The 17,592-nt window shown below is 40.1% G+C and overlaps 2 protein-coding genes across 2 annotated transcripts in view; one reads left to right on the plus strand and one right to left on the minus strand.

The window, feature by feature from the left end:
- The window catches only part of ADSS2 (adenylosuccinate synthase 2), a gene marked incomplete at both ends in the record, with an annotated part of 36,605 nt that extends 19,687 nt beyond the window's left edge, over positions 1 to 16,918 (minus strand). Inside the window, 2 exons of the mRNA XM_081997201.1 lie at positions 91 to 193; positions 16,751 to 16,918. Of these exons, the coding sequence (XP_081853327.1) occupies positions 91 to 193; positions 16,751 to 16,918 (271 nt within the window). The remainder of the gene's footprint in view (positions 1 to 90; positions 194 to 16,750) is intronic.
- The window catches only part of CATSPERE (catsper channel auxiliary subunit epsilon), a gene marked incomplete at both ends in the record, with an annotated part of 28,260 nt that continues 27,584 nt past the window's right edge, over positions 16,917 to 17,592 (plus strand). The window contains 1 exon segment of the mRNA XM_081998568.1: positions 16,917 to 17,392. Within this exon segment, the coding sequence (XP_081854694.1) occupies positions 16,917 to 17,392 (476 nt within the window).

Below are 17,592 nucleotides of genomic sequence, written 5' to 3' on the forward strand. Positions count from 1 at the left end.
CTTGTATGTCCTCAGATATATTTTGTTATTTTAGTATGCCTAAAGTCTGTAACTACAGTATTGTCTATTTTTTAGAGATCTCCCACTTACCAATGAATGCAGTGACTTTTGGATTGATGATCCCACTTGGCAGAAGATGAAAGTCATACTCCACAGAATCCACAACAACTGTATGCCCTGCATTATTGCCTCCCTGGGGGGGGATGAGGGGGTGGGAAAAGAGAAAGAAAGGAGTGTTAATAGTCTTTGTTACTGAAGACAAACACACACACAGTAGAGAGATGGAATAAACTGATGAAATTAAATGAAAGCTCCAATTCTGCAGCTTTCATTTCTGTTACTGACAAAAGATCTTTAATAGATCTTTTTCTCCCAGGAAATCAGCCAAACTTGTTTTGTCAAACCCAACAATTTCAACATCAGTATTATCTGTCATATAGACTTTGGACAGTATTTTGGTTCATCAAAGATACGAAAGCTTGGGATAAGATTAAAATGTTTCTAAAAATTATTGGACAGAAGCATAAATATTCTAGAATGTGCAAACACTTCTAAAAGCAATCTTCAGTTTTACTAGGTTCCTGTAACAGTTATAGAGATTAAAAGTGGAACAGCAACCTTAGCAAATAAAAAAAAAAAGGTATATAAAATATATAAGTATATAAAACCATACAGTTATTGGGAAAGATAAGGCCAGCTGTTTGGCAATGTGCAGGTTTGCTTGTTGTTCTGAATTTTGGGTTCAGTCTTTTGAATGTTTTTCTACAAATAGGAACCAACAAAATTAACTTGTTCATTCTATACCTCCTCCGCAATAAGAAAGGTCTACAATAGTACAAGTCATTTATATCTGAAACATGCTGTTAAGGAGTTAATCTAGAGGCAACTAAGATGACTGTGGTTTCATAAGTTACAGGAAACCATTTACATCAAACTAACACTTAACATTTCTAGCTTTTTTCATTACCACAAAGAGAGTATTAAGAGATTTGTTGAACTGTGAAATACGTCTAAAATACAAAAAGAAGCCTGTGACCAAATCTTAAAGAGGGTCAAGATAGGCTTATGAAACTTAAAAAGATTACAAAATAGTTACTAAATATCCCCAGTTCTTGTTTGTTGTACTTTCGAAAATAAGCTTACACTCTCTTGTGACTCAAGTCTTACACTCTCTTGTGACTCAGTCATTTGTGCAAGACAAGGTTATATACAAAATGGTTCTGATCATCATAACTACAGGAACATCCTTTACAGGCACCTTGAACCAGAAATAAACAAACTGCTTCATAGAAGGAAAGCCTTAAAGGAAAGACTTGTAATCTAAGCCTTCTTTCAGCACAAGGCAAACTGAAGAAAGGCATTATATGACAAGAAGAAAAAGGAACTATATGAAATATTAATCTATGGAATTATAAACCTGAAATATTTCAGAATAATGTATCACAGAAGATCTTTTCTAAGCAATGAACTCAACAGCTACTTGCTACATCTACATTTACAAAGCACGAATGCAATACATAAAGCCATATATCTGACTTTACGAATAAACATTCTTAGATATCAAACATATGCTAGCACAAATAAGGACACATGCCACAGGTAAAAGCCTAATCTTAGTGAAGTTAGCAATGAAAATTCTCAAAATTTCAGCATTATTTATTTGAGGACTTACAGCCGTTCTACCTCCTTTGGAAACAGAGGGAAGACTTACAAACCTTCACCCAATAAGGAAATGACTGTATTTAAGAAAATGACTTAGTAATCTAATGCAGAGTATTTCCACATAGGGAACAGTACCTTGAAGAAGTTGTAAAGATTTCTGGATGCAGATAGTTTTCACTGCAAGTGATATGACTTAATCGAAAATTTGGCCTTCTCTGCTTCACAACATGTGAAACATATTGAATGCATAAATAAAGCAAGCCTTTCAAGTTTATTCTTTTAAGAAAATAATAAACGTTCAGGAATAACCTTCCTCCTCCTCCCACCCTTTCTACTCAACAGTAGCTGTTAAGAAAGATTATTTAGCCTTCTACCACCTCTACAGTCATATGTTTGATTTAAAAGGATGTTATCAGCAGGTAGATCATTTGCAACTATTTTTGAAATGCAATGCTGATACTCCTGAGCTACTGCACGTCACTCCATAACTGGATAATATTCTAAGAACTATTAAGTTATATACATCACAAAACATACAAGCTTTTTTTTTTATTAAGAAAAGACATTGGTTTTCTACTCAGGGTTTGAGAACCCAAGGAAAACTTTTCTTGGGGAAGAAAGAACAGTTATGTACTAAAGTAACATTCAGTCAAGTATATCTGCTCGAAGTGGTAGTTATCTTCTTCCTCAGATTCCTTCAAATTATTCCTTTTTATTAGATCCACCAGTAGTATCAGTCAAATTGAACAAATTTAATATAAGCACTGAAGTGCTTTAAATGAAAATTCAATAAACAGGTCTAAGTACAACATTGAAGTACTGAGGTAGTAGTAATTTACAAATGGGAAGATGAGTCCAAACTCTCCCACTGCAGCATAAACAAACTAGAGTAACCCATAAGCAACACTAAGATTAGCGAATGACTATTCATTTGAAATCCCCTACTAACTGATGATTTAATTGCAGGTTTTTGCCTCTCAATTTTTTTTAAAAAAAGTTTTCTAGTGTCATGAATGTCAAATAGAGAGAAAAATTGGCCATTGTAAAGATTAGATCATTATTAACAATAAATTCTTAGTCTCTTAAAGTTTGCCAAGCTACTGGTGCCATTCAGATGTGGTAACAAGTTCAGCGGTCATTTCTGCTTGAGTAAGGTGTACAGCACGCAGAGCGAGACTGTTAATCATGTGAACATAGCTGCTGGTTTTTGGTGGTGTAAAGATTTCTCCCTTGCACTGCTGAGTGATGCTAAGGTGTGTTGGTTCCATGCTCGTTATAAAATACCCCATGGCTGACAGAATAAAAATTGCATTTTACCTTTTAAACCTTGAACTACATGCACAGCACCATACTTCATCTAGAAGCAAGCTAGTTATACATACTTCTGCACATTTACCATGAGCAGTTATACTTTAAGAAATTTTTCTGGAGACAAACATAGAAAACTTGACATTTTATGTTGTGAACCATCACCTGAACACACTCTTAGGCCATACTAATACCTCAATGTTTCCAAATGCTTGTTTTCACATTAGACTCAAATTTGAATCTCAGAATTTAGTTGTTTATAATATTACGATGCCTACAATATGAAAAGATTCAATCCCCAAAGTGCTCTTGATAGCAGCCGTCTGGTAGAACATTAAGTCAGTCCCCATCCTTCCTTGGATGTCACTCTGTCAAAATCTAGCATTTTGAAAAATATTTTTCATTTCAAACCATATTTTAGGAGAGCATTAAAACAACAGCATTTCATAATTCACTTTTCAAAATTTTGCTGTTGATTTACAGGTAAGCTCTACCCTGCAGAAGTGCAGGTGTTTAGATACACAGTTAGGAACTGTAACATATTAAAAGAATGGTTCACACTGTACACTTACACTGAACTAGCAGTAAAGTGTACACATGTTGTGTGCTCAGACATTGCATAACACAGGTTTAGTAAACAATTCTAACTACAAAAACCTGAACTCAGAGTTCTAGTGGCAGAGGGGTGGGTTGTTGTTTGGTTATGGGGTTTGGGATTGGTTTGCAGTTTTTTCCTCCTCCAGAAATTGATGATAATGCCAATATCTTCACAATGTAGGTAACTATTGCCTCTGAGCATAATTCAAGGTATCAACTGATGAAGTCACTCCTATCTTCAGTGCTTTCCATCTGGATTTATCGCTCCTGCTCCCTCATCACACTAAACCAAATGGGACCAGCCAGGTCATTCAAGCTAACACTCCTTTGACTCTAATGTTTAAACATTATTAATGGAGAACTAACTGTGGAATTTATTTTCAGAATTAGTTAAACAATGTTCATGCTCAAATGATCTTCAATCTATTGTATAAAGGGAAATTAAGATATACAAGTCATTTCTGGAGACTGGCAATACTCTCTAGTTAACTAAATATAGTAATAAGTCTACCATATCTCAGTAACCTTCTAGGTACTCAAACTACAGGAGTTCTCTCCCAGCCATGTGAAAACTGAAACACTTACCTTGGGCCAACACAGACAAAGAGGCCAAGTGCGCAGTAAGACCAAAATATGCCCTTGCTCAGTCTGGGATACACTGCGTGCATGTAGTAGTGGCTCCTTTTCCCTTTCTGCCTGCACAACGGCAAGATTCCCTTCAGCTGAGCCACGAAGCGTACCATAGCCAACATACTCACTCATTAGGGCAATGCAGCTCTGGATTCAGCCACAAATAGATGCATTGCACAGGATTGAGGGGGGGAAAGATGACTTCTTATATATGAGAGGTACAAGAAGGCACCAGTGACACTCTGAACAAAGAACTTCTTCAACGTGCTGCTTTCTTCCCATTCTGCAGAACAGTAGCAGAGGAAGCCCCTCCAGAAGTCAGAATGCAGGCTGTGGAGGAAGTCAAGCACCCAAGGCAGAGCTGGCTTTGCCAGAGTAAGAGAAATAATATTGTGCTGATTTAAAAAAAAAAAAAAAATTAAGAAGAAAGGTAATCAATAAGAAGAAATAGCATGACAGTCACGAACGTCTAACAGACTCAAGACTTTACTTGCTTGGTATTGCAAGGCAATATTTTTATCCAAAATTATTCAGAAAGCCTCTTTTGCAAGACAGCAAAGACACAAATACCAAAGGCAAAAGACAAGCAAGAAAGCCAGCCCTTTTAAGAGAGGGGGGAAAAAAAAAAAAATCCTTTTAGCAACTTTTAGGTAAGTTAAAACTTCCAGAAGACCAAAAAAAACCAGTTCAGGATAGGCAGTATAGGTAGCACCAGAAGAGAGCTTTCAAGTTTCAAGTACACATTACACACAAACCCACTGAACCTTCTTCATAAAGTTTTGTGTTCTCTCCCTCTGCTTCCATGGTTTCCATGCTCTGACAGAGCTGTTTTAAGAGTCACCTAACCCCACCCTCATCTAACATATTATTAAGAAGGAAAAAAACCCACCCAAAACAAACCACCCATCCACCCACACACAAACTCACCTGTGCTTCTAAGTGCCTCCTAAAGCATTTTTGTGAAAATTTTTCTTTTTTCACTGCTGCATCTCCCTGGGTGTTACACTATCAGACACAGTATTGCAAACCCTCAGATCATCTGCCAGAACAGCAGAATCAAAATTTCAAACTTAAATGAGACTGCCTCTCTTAAAAGTCATTTAAGAACCTTTTTCCTCTGTCCTCCCCAAACCTTATGTGTGTCTCTGTCAGTTTAAACAGTTAAGAAAAAAATCATAATTTTAAAAATAATAAAAAGATCCTAATACTCTAAACATTCATCACTGAAAATTAACTCTGATTTTTATCCTACCATCAACTGTCTATATTTATTTTCTTAAACATACGATTACCACAGAGGAGATAAATTGTTTTTTGCATACTTAAGTATACCGTTGCGCACATCCTTCAAGTTTGGTTACATACAGCAGAATCCTTACACGCTGTGAGCTTCTCATTTCAATAGACACAACCTAGAATATCCCAACATTTTTTATTTTAAGTCTTTTCATTCTGGAAGTCATGCCAAAAGGTATCTGCTAGTTACCTGAAAATGTTCTTAGCACAGCATCATCCCTGAAACACCCCAAAGACACAAAGTCAGACAACAAACACAACAGAAAAACAGGTGTTTATTGCCCAAAAAGCTGTATCACCTAGCATTCAAATACTGTGAATCAGAAGTATATTGTTGGAAATAATTAGAAAAAAAAAAAATCAGTTCCTGTTAATATTACACCAGCAACTAAGCACAGCATAAATTTAATATGCATAATGCTTAACTTTTGCTTATTTAACACTGAAATATCTCTCTAGATTATTACTAGGCTATTTAGGTAAGAATATAAATAACCTTCTCCCTTAATTTCTAACAAAACTCACTTAGAAGAGAGCGCACTACTTAAAAAAACAAAATTTCTCTTTAGGTTCTCTTTACATTAGAAAACAGCCTCTGGACTCAGGCTCATTTCATGACAGAAAACTGAGCATATAGGAAAAATAAGCACATGCCTTGCTAAAGGACAGAACATAAAACAGGTTCACCATCCAGCAACCAAGCAGCCGCCCAAAACAAAGAGCAGTAAGAACCAGTAACAACACATTCTACTCCTATCAAGAGGCTAACACAGGCTTACTGCTCCTGAAGTCCCAAGTATACTTCGCTTAAATACAGCATCATTTATTTGTGCATCTCTACCAAGGCACAGCATTGCAGTTTTGGCATACTCTGATGTTCCCAAAATCGTATTTTCAGAAGTCAGCAATCTTCTTAGCACTGTATTTTGAGGTAGATTAAAAAAAGCAGTTAAAAGCATTCTGTTTGTTTGTCCTTTCTCCTTTCCTTGCACTATTTTTTCTCCTCGTATCTTTCAACACAGTATTTGGAACAGTTGTCTCTCCTTTCCCTAAGGATTCTTTGGCTATCAGCCCTTTCAGCAGCCCACAGCTTTACCAAATTACAATGTTAAATTGTGTCTCTACCTGAATTTCCCCAACTTTTCAACTGCCAGGAGCATGAACTTCATAATACAAAGTAATACAAATATAATGTTGACTTTCCTTAACTTTGAATTTTGCTTGTTAGTCAATACCTAGGCCCACCATTGCTGCTCAAGACTTTGAAGCAACACACCACAGCTAGGGTGGCTGGTTTCATGGACGCAGTCTCCAGTTTCCAGATTAGCAGTTGCTGCCTACCCTGTTGCCGGCAATGCTGAAGGAGTAACTGCCACCAGGTGACACCGAACATTTGCACTGATAACACGGGAAATCACAAGCTTGCTCCAAGTGAAGGGAGAACCAAACACCTACTCCCCCCCCACTCCAATATCAGTTCAAACAATTCATGGAACTAGAAAGTTGGGCGTCTTAGAAATAGCTATTTTAATCATAGCAAACCAAATTAAAAAAACACCTCAGCCACGAAAGTTTCCTGGTACTCTTTAAATAAAGAGCTGTTGGTTTGTTTTCTGGGGGGTTGCTTGGTTATTGTTTTGTTGCATTGGTTTCTTTAAACTTCTGCGCATAACCAGCTCAAAAGTTGGATTGGAATGAAAAAGTTTCTTTCCATTTATTTGGAGACCGCGTGTGAAAGTCATCATTAACAACAGCAAGTGTGAACCTATGTGTTTCAGTATATGGATTTAGTTTAGGGACTTTTTAGTTTGATGCTCTGATGGATGGACAATTTAAAATCCTATTAAGACACAGCCTTTTTTCTCCTTTCATGATCCTGACACTATTAAATTGTACTATTACTTTAGAGTATTTTAAGTCATTAAGTGGAATAGTGAAGGTAAGATCAAGCACGAGATCATTACCCAATCTGCACTATTCAAAACCTGTTGTTGTAAGATAACAAAATGCATAAGCTTTTGAAAAAGGCATTATTCCAATTTCACCGGAGCAGTATGCTTAAATCACTTCCTTGAAAAAGCACATGATCCGCAACCACTAACTAGTAATCCTGAAATATCCAAGTTATTCAACACGAAGAACAGCTAAGTACACAGGACTCTGACAGAAAGGTGCATACTAATAGACAAATTATCACACAAGTACTGTTAGAATGACAGCAGTCCTCCTAAAAAAAACCCCATATTTATGTGCTTTCTAGAAGTCTCATTCCAAAAAACTCTCCCTGTGGAATACCACTTTTGAAATATTCCTTTCACAGTGGTAAATTGGTCAGAGATTATATTATTTTTTAATCAAAACAAACAAACAAAACCCCAAACCAGGTAAATTTTTTATTCAGCTTGCTAAAGATTAAGTAGCCTAAAACATCCTTCTCAGTGTAAGCACCACACCCAAGAATCTGCATCCGTATATTCAATTTAGATAGGTTGGTCAGTACTACACACAAAACAAGGTACTATTCTAAACCATACCTATCCTGGCAAATGTGAACAGAATCAGTTACGCATGAACAAAGAGGGCATAAGATAGCAAAGGCAGCTGCAAGTATTGCGCATCCGGGGGCCGTTTGATAGACGTTCTTAGGAAACACCCTTTTTGCAACAGTTTTGAGTGCCTGAAAAATACTAGTTTGGAAGGAAAAAAAGAGTCGTTATCTGATAGCTGACATTTCACCGGAAACAAGCTTGAAATTTCAATAAATCAAACAAGTGACTCCTGCTAGCCAAAAGCCACTATCAAAGCACTATAAGGCAATACTTATCATAAATACACTCAAGCACAAGACACAAACACACCAGTTACCACAATACTGTACCATGGTACAGACAGTAACACTGGAAAACATATTGAAGACTAATCAATAGTATCAAAGATAACTACATTTTAAACATATTGACTGAATAGTATTTCTAATAGGACATCTATGGCAATTTTAAGGTAAAACATTTCAGCACTTCCCCTATCTCTGCAAAATGGCTTATTTTCTCTTGCATTCTATAGCTTTTAAATATCTTAACCGCTAGCTAAAGTATTTTGGGTAAAGAACTGAATAGAACCAGCAACCATATTAATGCAGGTACCTGACTACAGTTTTATCATTTTTTTTCCTTATAGCTTTGAAGACTGAAACAATTTTTAGAAGTGCATCTCTTATAAAGGTGTATTCTGGAGTCAAACTGGTAAACTCAAAAGAATGTATGAACAAGCTCAAAGCAAGGCAAGTCGTCTCACTTTGAACTTTCCCATAGCACAAGAGCTCTATAGCTTGTTACATTCTGTCCATGCAGAACAGCTTCCAAATCATGTATAAAGCATGAAGAAGGAGCATTGTATTTAACAGCGATTTTTTGTCTGGAATTGCATTGCCGTACTAGCCAAAAGCCCCCAAGGAATAGCCAGGTATTGAGCTGATTCACTGGACAAATAAGAACCAATCTTTTCTGGAGTTACAGCAGAGTCTTGATAATTTAATGAAGTTAATTTGACAAACTAGTAATGACTTATGCCTGTCTTCAAAAAGCCATTTAGACTTTCTTCAGCAGAAATGACTACATGACCAACCTTTTTGCATCATTACCTTTACTGTGACGATTAACGAGAGATGCTCTTTTTAGACAAATGATCATTTTCTTGCTGAATTAAAATAGTGCAGGACAGTTTATCAGGTAAGACTACAGGTTTTACAGTGCTTAATCATCCACTATCAAAACTCAGCTAACAGAACACTGAAGTTGAAATAACCACCACCTGGTGTTTTGCTAAATATGAAGGTGCAACTAGAATGTTTCCTAAGAAGTAATTTATTCAAGAATAACTTATTTGGCTTTCCACAAACAATATTAATGTTTACCAAGGACAAAAAAAATTTAAATTAAAAAAAAACAACCCCACACAAATTGGGAGTTACAAGCTCCAGTATATTTTATATGCAATGCCTGCTAACTTAAAAGCCTATCTGAAGCTAAGTGAAGCCAACACTTGAGGAAGCATGGAACCTCATTTTCCAAAAAGACTCTGAAAACGATGCAAAGCCATACTCAAATGCTTATAGAGAAATCCCAAACTAGAACTTTTTCTCTGGTGAGTGTGCTCAGAAAAGTTCCCTGCTCACCGGTTTGCAGCCAGTCTCAGAGTTACCTGAAAAGTATGCAAAGGACTTGCTAGACTGCTTGTCCTTCCAGTTTTAGAGAGAAGGATTTGCAGTTCTTCCATTTTCCTGGTACATGGGACTCTTCCAGGAAAAATGTACACACTTAATATATTGATCATTCACTGAAAGACCCTCAATCTTAATCTTAAATTCATTCTAGCTTCAAACTTCGGGTTTTTCCCTTCCTTTTTTTGAAAAAAGTGCAACCACTCTAATAGGGAACATTAGTGTACCAACTTGGATAATCAGCAAAACCAAAAAGGAAAGCAGACTTGCTTGTTCATAAACTGAAAGCAAAAATACTACTCCTCTTAAAAAAAGTAAAACATTCTCTGCTTTTTAAAACCTTTGTATAGAGTACAAAGAGCAAGAGTAAATGTGTACCATGTGTGCTAGCCAAGGAATCGTACGCTTAAGGTATGTGTACATATATAAGTAGAATATGCAAGTAAGAAATCACTGCAGGAACACATAAAAAAATATAATGCATTTGAAACTAAGATGGAGGAACAGCAGCAGCATGTTTCTCCATTTTAGTTCTACATAAGTTGAAAATATGCATCTTATTTTCAGAGCATATTTTCATTAGTCAAGGGCAGATTAGACATTAGTATAATAAGCAGAACAGTTAAATACATTTTGAACACATCAAGACAAGAGAGCAGTTTAAACCCTGATGCCTCACCTACAGCAGTCCTCTCATAACTGCTGACTGGTCTACATCACTGCAACTTTACCTAGCAGTGGAGGTGCATAGGGAAAAAGTATAATTTCAGTCTGCTTTTCTAATAAATATTAAAAGCATATCGTGAATGGCTCCCTATACTGATACTAAATACAAAAGTATTTAAAGCAGCTCTGAAATACTGACATATGCATTTAAGAGAACTATCTGCCCAAAAATTGATGACAATCACTGCCTTTTCTTATGACGTGATCATGCCAAGTTGTCTATCTCAAAAATATGATGCCTCAGGGTAGAGCAAATAAGTCTTTCAAGTCATCTCCTCTAGAATAGAAATTAGTTGTCTAGTTTAAAGAGATGTTATCTCTGCTATGTTAAAGAAGAAGCCATACACTCCTTTCAACTCTCCCCATCAGATGTGTGTGTGCATAATTTTTTCTACAGTTTACTTTTATTGCTACCACATTCCAGCATTCATTTTTAGCTCAGGGCAACCACTGTTGTTTCTGAGCTAGCTATACAAGTGACTGCCAAGTTGGGCAAGAAGGAAGTCAATGTTGCTTTGGCATCATACGGTTGTAAACATTTTCATTTAACTCTTAGATGAAAAGTCAAAAACACATCAAGAAACCTGGATAGCACAATTACTTACAAGAAACATAAGAAAGGCTCCCAGATTCTGGGAATGCTGAACACACCTTTAAAAAGTTGATCAGTCTAGAGAAGAGACATATCTGAACACCTATGATGCACCCTAAATAGACACAGCTTTGCAATTACTAGGTTATTTGCTTCTAATTTCAGTATATATTGCCAAAAACCTATTGAACTTCAGATTGCAAAATACCTCTCTTTAAAAAATATATTTTTAAAAAATCAAGGTTTTGATAACTAATTCTCTTACATCCCAGATTTTGTGATTAATTTCTTGCTTTCTCCCCGCTCCGCCCCAATGAATTAGCAGCTAACAAACTCTACTATATAACCTACTCCTGAATTTCAATATAAGCAACACCCAGCAGCTAGCAATTTTCTTCCTTGACAACCCATTCGCATTTGTAAGATCTAAACCTAGTTCAAGAAGCCATTGTGTTCCAGACTTAATGAAAGTTTCTAAAATTTCAGATAGACTGCAGAAATTTTTGAATATGTAGTACAAGAATTGTTGCGTAAGAACAAGATCAAGAGCATGGTTTGAGGCAGAATGTGACAGAATAAGCACATCTGTTTTCTCCTAACAAATTAAAAGAAAACCTTAACCTCACTTAAGTCTATTAATCTCAAGAAACTCCATACATTTCTCTATACTGATAGTTCTCTGAGGAACTGCTACTGAAAGACAATATTCAGAAAGACTCTTTAGAGATGGTTTTGGCTTCATTTCACCTGATCTGCAAAACCTTATACTGTTGCAATGCCTATATATGTTAGGTAGGGAACGGGATTCATTATCCAAGTCCAGAATAAAGACCAATCTATCCCTAAGACATAGAAGAGATCAAGTGAGGCAGGAAGAGAAGAAACAAGGAAAACATTGAAAGCACAGACTGGTCCAGCACTATACTGCTTCAGTGCACAAAACCCCACCAATGTTTGCTACATTTCACAAAAACATTTAAGAAATTATATGGAAAAACAAAAACTGACTTTAGGGATATTTGCAGTGAACGTCTTCCAAATGTGTGAGGCAGTATAGTAGAAATAAAGTATCTGAAATCTTAATAAGCTGCTACAGAATACTGCATCTTAACCAACCAACCAACCCACCCAGTAAGCTTTTGTAGTTAACAGTAAGATTGAAAGAAGAGTAAGAAACCAGTAGATCAAGCTGTAATTTGCTCTTCAGTGCTATTAAGATCTCCTTTGTTACTGGTACAAAGTTTATGAACTGGAAAATCAGATTTCTTCTCTTTGAAATAATGTAAGCATTGTGTGATTGTTTACAATAACAGGAGATCACCTGTTAGTGATGCTCTAAAGCAGGTCTGTAAAGCATATGATTAAGTGATGGAGCAAGCCAAAGAACTCATTTTACTGACCTCTCTTTCCTCACCAGAGCACACTATTGGCATGCTGCCAACCACTACAAGGTCCAAAAGTGCACTCAGCACCTAAAAAAAATGAGAGCTCTAGCTAGACATCACATATCGAATGCCTGAGCAGCTAAAAAAGCACCAATAGTTAGAACTACTGATTCTGTTATTTCTATTTCTGCGTGACCTACAAAGGCTCTAGACTAAAACACCTTTTCAAATGAGAATATTTAGAAAAAGAAAAAAGTGGGCTTGGTGAATGGAAGAAAATTCCAATTTTTTTTTTTTTAAGTGGCTATATACAGACTAGCGATATGGAGGTATTAGGCAGCATTGGTCTGAGGACTTCAGTCAGCAGCTGATCACTGGAAATTGCTTAACCCCAAGAATCTGCACACTGAAAACTTCTCTACTAATTGTTGCACTGTAATTGCCACATACCAAGTGATCGGCGGTGGCGTCACTATACACGCTGTTGTTTGAGGGGAGGAAGAGGAAAAGGGAGTACGAAGAATCCACATATTGCAGTTACCATGCATTAGCAGTTCAGGAGTAGAAATCGCGTGACCCCACAGCAGGCAGAGCAATAATGGTAAGTGACAGGCAGACCATACTGCAATCAGCTGAGAAGATTCAGTAAGAAGCTGCAATTCTGTTTTGAAGTAGCAACAAGCTGTACAACAAAACTGAAGAAGTAGGAAAATAGCTAAATTCTTTAGCATAGGGAGCGTGGCTTAAAAATAATTTGAAGACTTAGAAATCTCCACCTGTGTGATTTATATACTCTGAATCAGCTACCTCCAATAGTAAGAACAGGAAGTGACCAAAAATTTGCTGATTAAATGAGTAAACGCGAACAGAATCATGCAGTTGCGGACATTACCTTTTTTTGCTGGACTGCATGCACTGGCAGATTGGGTGGAGGGGGTGGTGTTTATATAAGACATACATAGCCTATTTTGGTACTGTATTTGTTTTGATAAAATGATTATCTAAAATAATTTGTTTGCATTAATTTGCCATTCTCATATCCACTAACAAATTAAACTTTAGTAATTAAATTCCCTAATGTGGTTGGCATACCGCAATGGTAGGAAGTCCCTTAATCAAAACACGAACTGTTTTCCTTTAACTTTCATTACCTGTGGAATTGACAAAAATACCATGTATACTTTTAAAAACTGCCAGGTTTGATGGCAGCAAGCCTAGCTGCTTATTAAGAGGAAACTATGTCAATCAAAAAACACAAAAGCAGTTTTTCTGGCAGCTACTCCTGAATCTCAAACCAGTTCTTGCTCTATTTTACTGTCTGGACTATGATTTATGTGATAGCAGGTAAACAGACTTTGCTCTGTAAGCCACTGAAGACCAGATGTAGGTTTAAGTGCAAAAGTCTCACCAGTGCATTTGTTTTATCATTTTACCAGATACCTCCTAGAGGTAAATGAAGACCAATTAAAATTTAACGGTAGAAGAATGAGCACATACTTTGCCTGTCACGTAGGTATGTATGTATTAACTGCATTTGAACCCTCTGTACTAGCAGTGCCCTCACAAAAGTATCATAGTTGCCAGTGCAGTTGCATTAGCAACTGTATACCTGCAGCCCCTGGATGTATTTTAGTTTAGTCATGTCAAACAGTTGTTTTTGAAACCATAGTACTACTTCTGATAAATGTGAATCTGTCTCCTGAAGAGAAAATACCATCCTCTTGTTCTGAGCACAAGACTCCTTTCAACAACCTCTAAACCTAAAACAAAATACTTTGGAGGGTGGGATTTAGAAGTAGAGCCGTAACACAACTTATTTCCCGACACACACACTCGTTTGGCTAACTGTACCTAAGTAAGCACCTCACTGCAGATGCCAGTCAGCTAGTCAAACAAGTGACTGAAAGTCATTAGCACACCTTCTACCTAGGAGACAAGAAGGTATGGCCATAGATTTCAGAGCACAACTTCTTGCAATGCCTTTACAGGCATTGTAAAAGTAAGCAATAGTCAGTTTTTGCTTCTGGGACAGGACCATTTTTATGCTCTGCATCTGCACAGAACCAGGGACAGTGGTCTGAAAGCCGCACTGGAGCATTTCACTGCAAATAGAATGCAAGTTTCCAGGACATCTTGGACCTGCTACAACTTCCAAGCCCTCCAAGAAAAGTTGTACTAAGACATTTTTCAGAAGAACACGCTAGAAATATTTGATCTCATCCACAGGCAAGTCTGTGGTATGATGAACAGAAAGAACCATCTTAGAATGAGTAAGAGTGTGACTGAAATAAGAATCAGAACCTCCAATTACAGAAAGGTGATATTAGGAAGGGGCAGACTAACCATGTTACACTCTTTATTTCTAAACTTATATCACTATGAAAAGCACAAGGGTCATACTCTAATTTACCAGCAGTAACAAAACCAGCAAGAATATGCTTGCATACGTAGCAATATGATTTAATAGCTCAGTACCACTGAAAGAGAATATTCCTATTTCCCTCACTCATTCTGAGAAACTGTTCTTTGTGCTTACCCTGTCCTGGGCTCCTCTCTTCATCAAGGTCCTCTAAGCCAATTAAATTTAGTTTAATTTACTAAAATGGTAGAAAGTAAATCCAACAAAATATAGTTTGCTACCATTGTGGTGAGTCAAACCAACTTAGAGAAGTGTTCAAGTGCCTGAGTCAGTGCATGGGAGGAGACCCAGACAGCACAGCCATCAACAGGAAAAGGAAGAAAGAAGGAAGAAAAAATCCCTCCTTCAGCAGGAGCAACAAGCTGTTAGAAATGGCAAAACCGGCCATGAAGTTCAAGCCTGAGATAGCATCATAATCTTTCCCTTTTCTTGATCCTTTACCTAGCTGATTCAAAAGAAGTAACAAATAAATTTTAAAACACGTGCGCACAAAAATTCACTGTCTGCCCTTCTCTCCCCACCAAAACTTCTTAGCATTAAACATACACACTCACCTAGATGCCCTTCAAGTTTCAAGAACAAAGTTGTAAAGGACAAACTTTGAGTCACCATGTTCTGTAACCCACAAAGCCAGGCAATCATGCCACAGCACCACATCAGATTTTTTTTTTTTTAAAAAACAAGATACATGGGAAAAAAATAATTCAATTGTGAAAACAGCTATTTAAGAATACGTTTCCTTACTTCGAAATTAAAGTCTCCGAAGTTCAAGTTTTTGATTTGTCAGCTTCGCAACTGACTTGGCTTTGAAAACACCAGTTTTATGTACAGTTCTCGTTAGATAATAGAATGCTTCAGGGTTTGTACTCTTTGGGAAATGGTATGCTCTTCCAACATATATTTATTTAAGGGCAAATTTAATTTGTGCATTCAACAAAAGCATACAGATAACAATACTTGCATGACGTCTCCATGTACTGTAGGCATTTTAAGCTGCTGTATCTCTTAAGAAAAAAAAGTACATAGCTTTAGTTCATTATGTTGTGCTCTACAGAATTGCTACACTAGAAATCTTAAGAAAAACCTATCCTCAGATCTATGTTGTTTTAACGTAAGCATTTAAGAGTCCTACGCTCGCAGGCTACACTCATTTTTTTTTGCTCTTTTGCTGGAATGAAGCTTCCACACAACAAGAGAAGAAAAAGGAAAAAAATTAAAGACAAAAAAAGGGATTTCGTTGACACAGCAGTGATGTTGAAGCAAGGGCAGGCGAGTCTTTTAAAAGCTAGTTTCATCTGCAGACGCCGAAGTTGTCGCCGACTACACGTGCAGCCCGCAGCTAGCGGCCGCAGCCGCGCCGGGGGACAGCCCTACCCCTCCGAGAGGGGAAGGCGCCCGCGCTCGCCGGCGGTGCGGCTTAGGCCAGGCCGCCGCCGGGGAGGGCTCCTCGCCCCGCGCCCAAAAGCGATGCTGCGGGAACCGCCGAGCGCGGCCCCGGCCCCTTCCCGCCGCCCCCCAGACAAAGAATGCCGCGGCGGCGGGCCTGAGGGGGAGGCCGCGACCCCGGGCGCGTTCCTCCCGCTGGAGGCCAGCTCTCGGCGGCGCGGAGCGCGCCTTCCTCCTCCTCCGGCGCCGGGACAGGGACAAAGGAGGAGCGGGAGGGCTGCAGAGCCCGGCCGTGGGGCTATCGCCTCGCCGGAGAAGGCTTCGCCGGCCCGCAGCCCGCCCTGCGCGGCGGGAGTCCCGCCGCCTCCTCGGGCACCGCCGCCCGGCCCTGCGCTGAGGCGGGCGCTCGGGGGGGAACGGGGACGAGAGTGCCCGCGCGGAGCGGGCGGGCGGACGGTGGGGACGGTGGCGGGGACGCCCGCCTCAAGGTGACACCCGCGGCCTCCCCCGCGCCCCAGCTGCCTCCTCACCTGGCACCTGCAGACGATGTCGGCGTCCTGCGCCAGCAGGTCCACCACCTTGCCTTTGCCCTCGTCGCCCCACTGGGCCCCCAGCACGACGGTCACCTTGTTGCCGGGGAGGCGGGCGGCGCACTCGCCGTTGGGGATGGCGGGCGCCGGGGCGCCATGCTCCGCCATGACTCGCGCTGCCCGCTCCGGCTCCGCTCCAGGCACATGCGGCAGCGCGCGGCGGCTCCGCTCCCCCCGCCTCCTCCTCCCAGTCGGGCGGGCGGTGGTGGTGGTGGTGGTGGTAGTGGTGGTGCCGCTGCCGCGTCCAGGTGCCGCCGCCTACCGGCCCCGCCAGTGCGACCTCCCCCACCGCTCTCTCCAGGCAGATCCCCTGCTTTCAGGCAGAGCCCCGCCCCACTCCCGCGCGGAAAACCGGAGCCGCCATCGCCGTTTCCCGCGGCTTTTTTCCTCCTTCGCCCCCTGCGCCAGTCTCCCGCGCCTCGCAGCCTGGACTACATTGCCCATCGCGCTGCGCGGCCTCCCCCGCGCAGGGTGCCGCCCGGACCTGCGCGCGGTGCATGCTGGGGCGCGTAGTCCGCGGGGGCCGCACCTGTGGCGGGAAGGTTGCTCCATGCGCCCCCGCGGCGGCGCTAGGCCGTGTCGGTTGGTGGACCGAGTCGGGGGACGCCGCGGAGGAGCGGCCGTGGGGCTCCATTGGGCAGTGCAGGCCCTGCTGTGGCTGGATGGCGGCTGCGCCTTGCGGGGGTGGAAGGGGAGGGCGAGGGCGCTGAGGAGAACCGGGGCGGGAGGCCTTTGTGCGTCGGGTCTGCCCTCGGCTCCAAATGTACTCAAGCTGCGGCCTT

Source organism: Phaethon aethereus (assembly GCF_964289735.1).
Source record: "Phaethon aethereus genome assembly, chromosome: 3".
Taxonomy (NCBI): Eukaryota; Metazoa; Chordata; class Aves; order Phaethontiformes; family Phaethontidae; genus Phaethon; species Phaethon aethereus.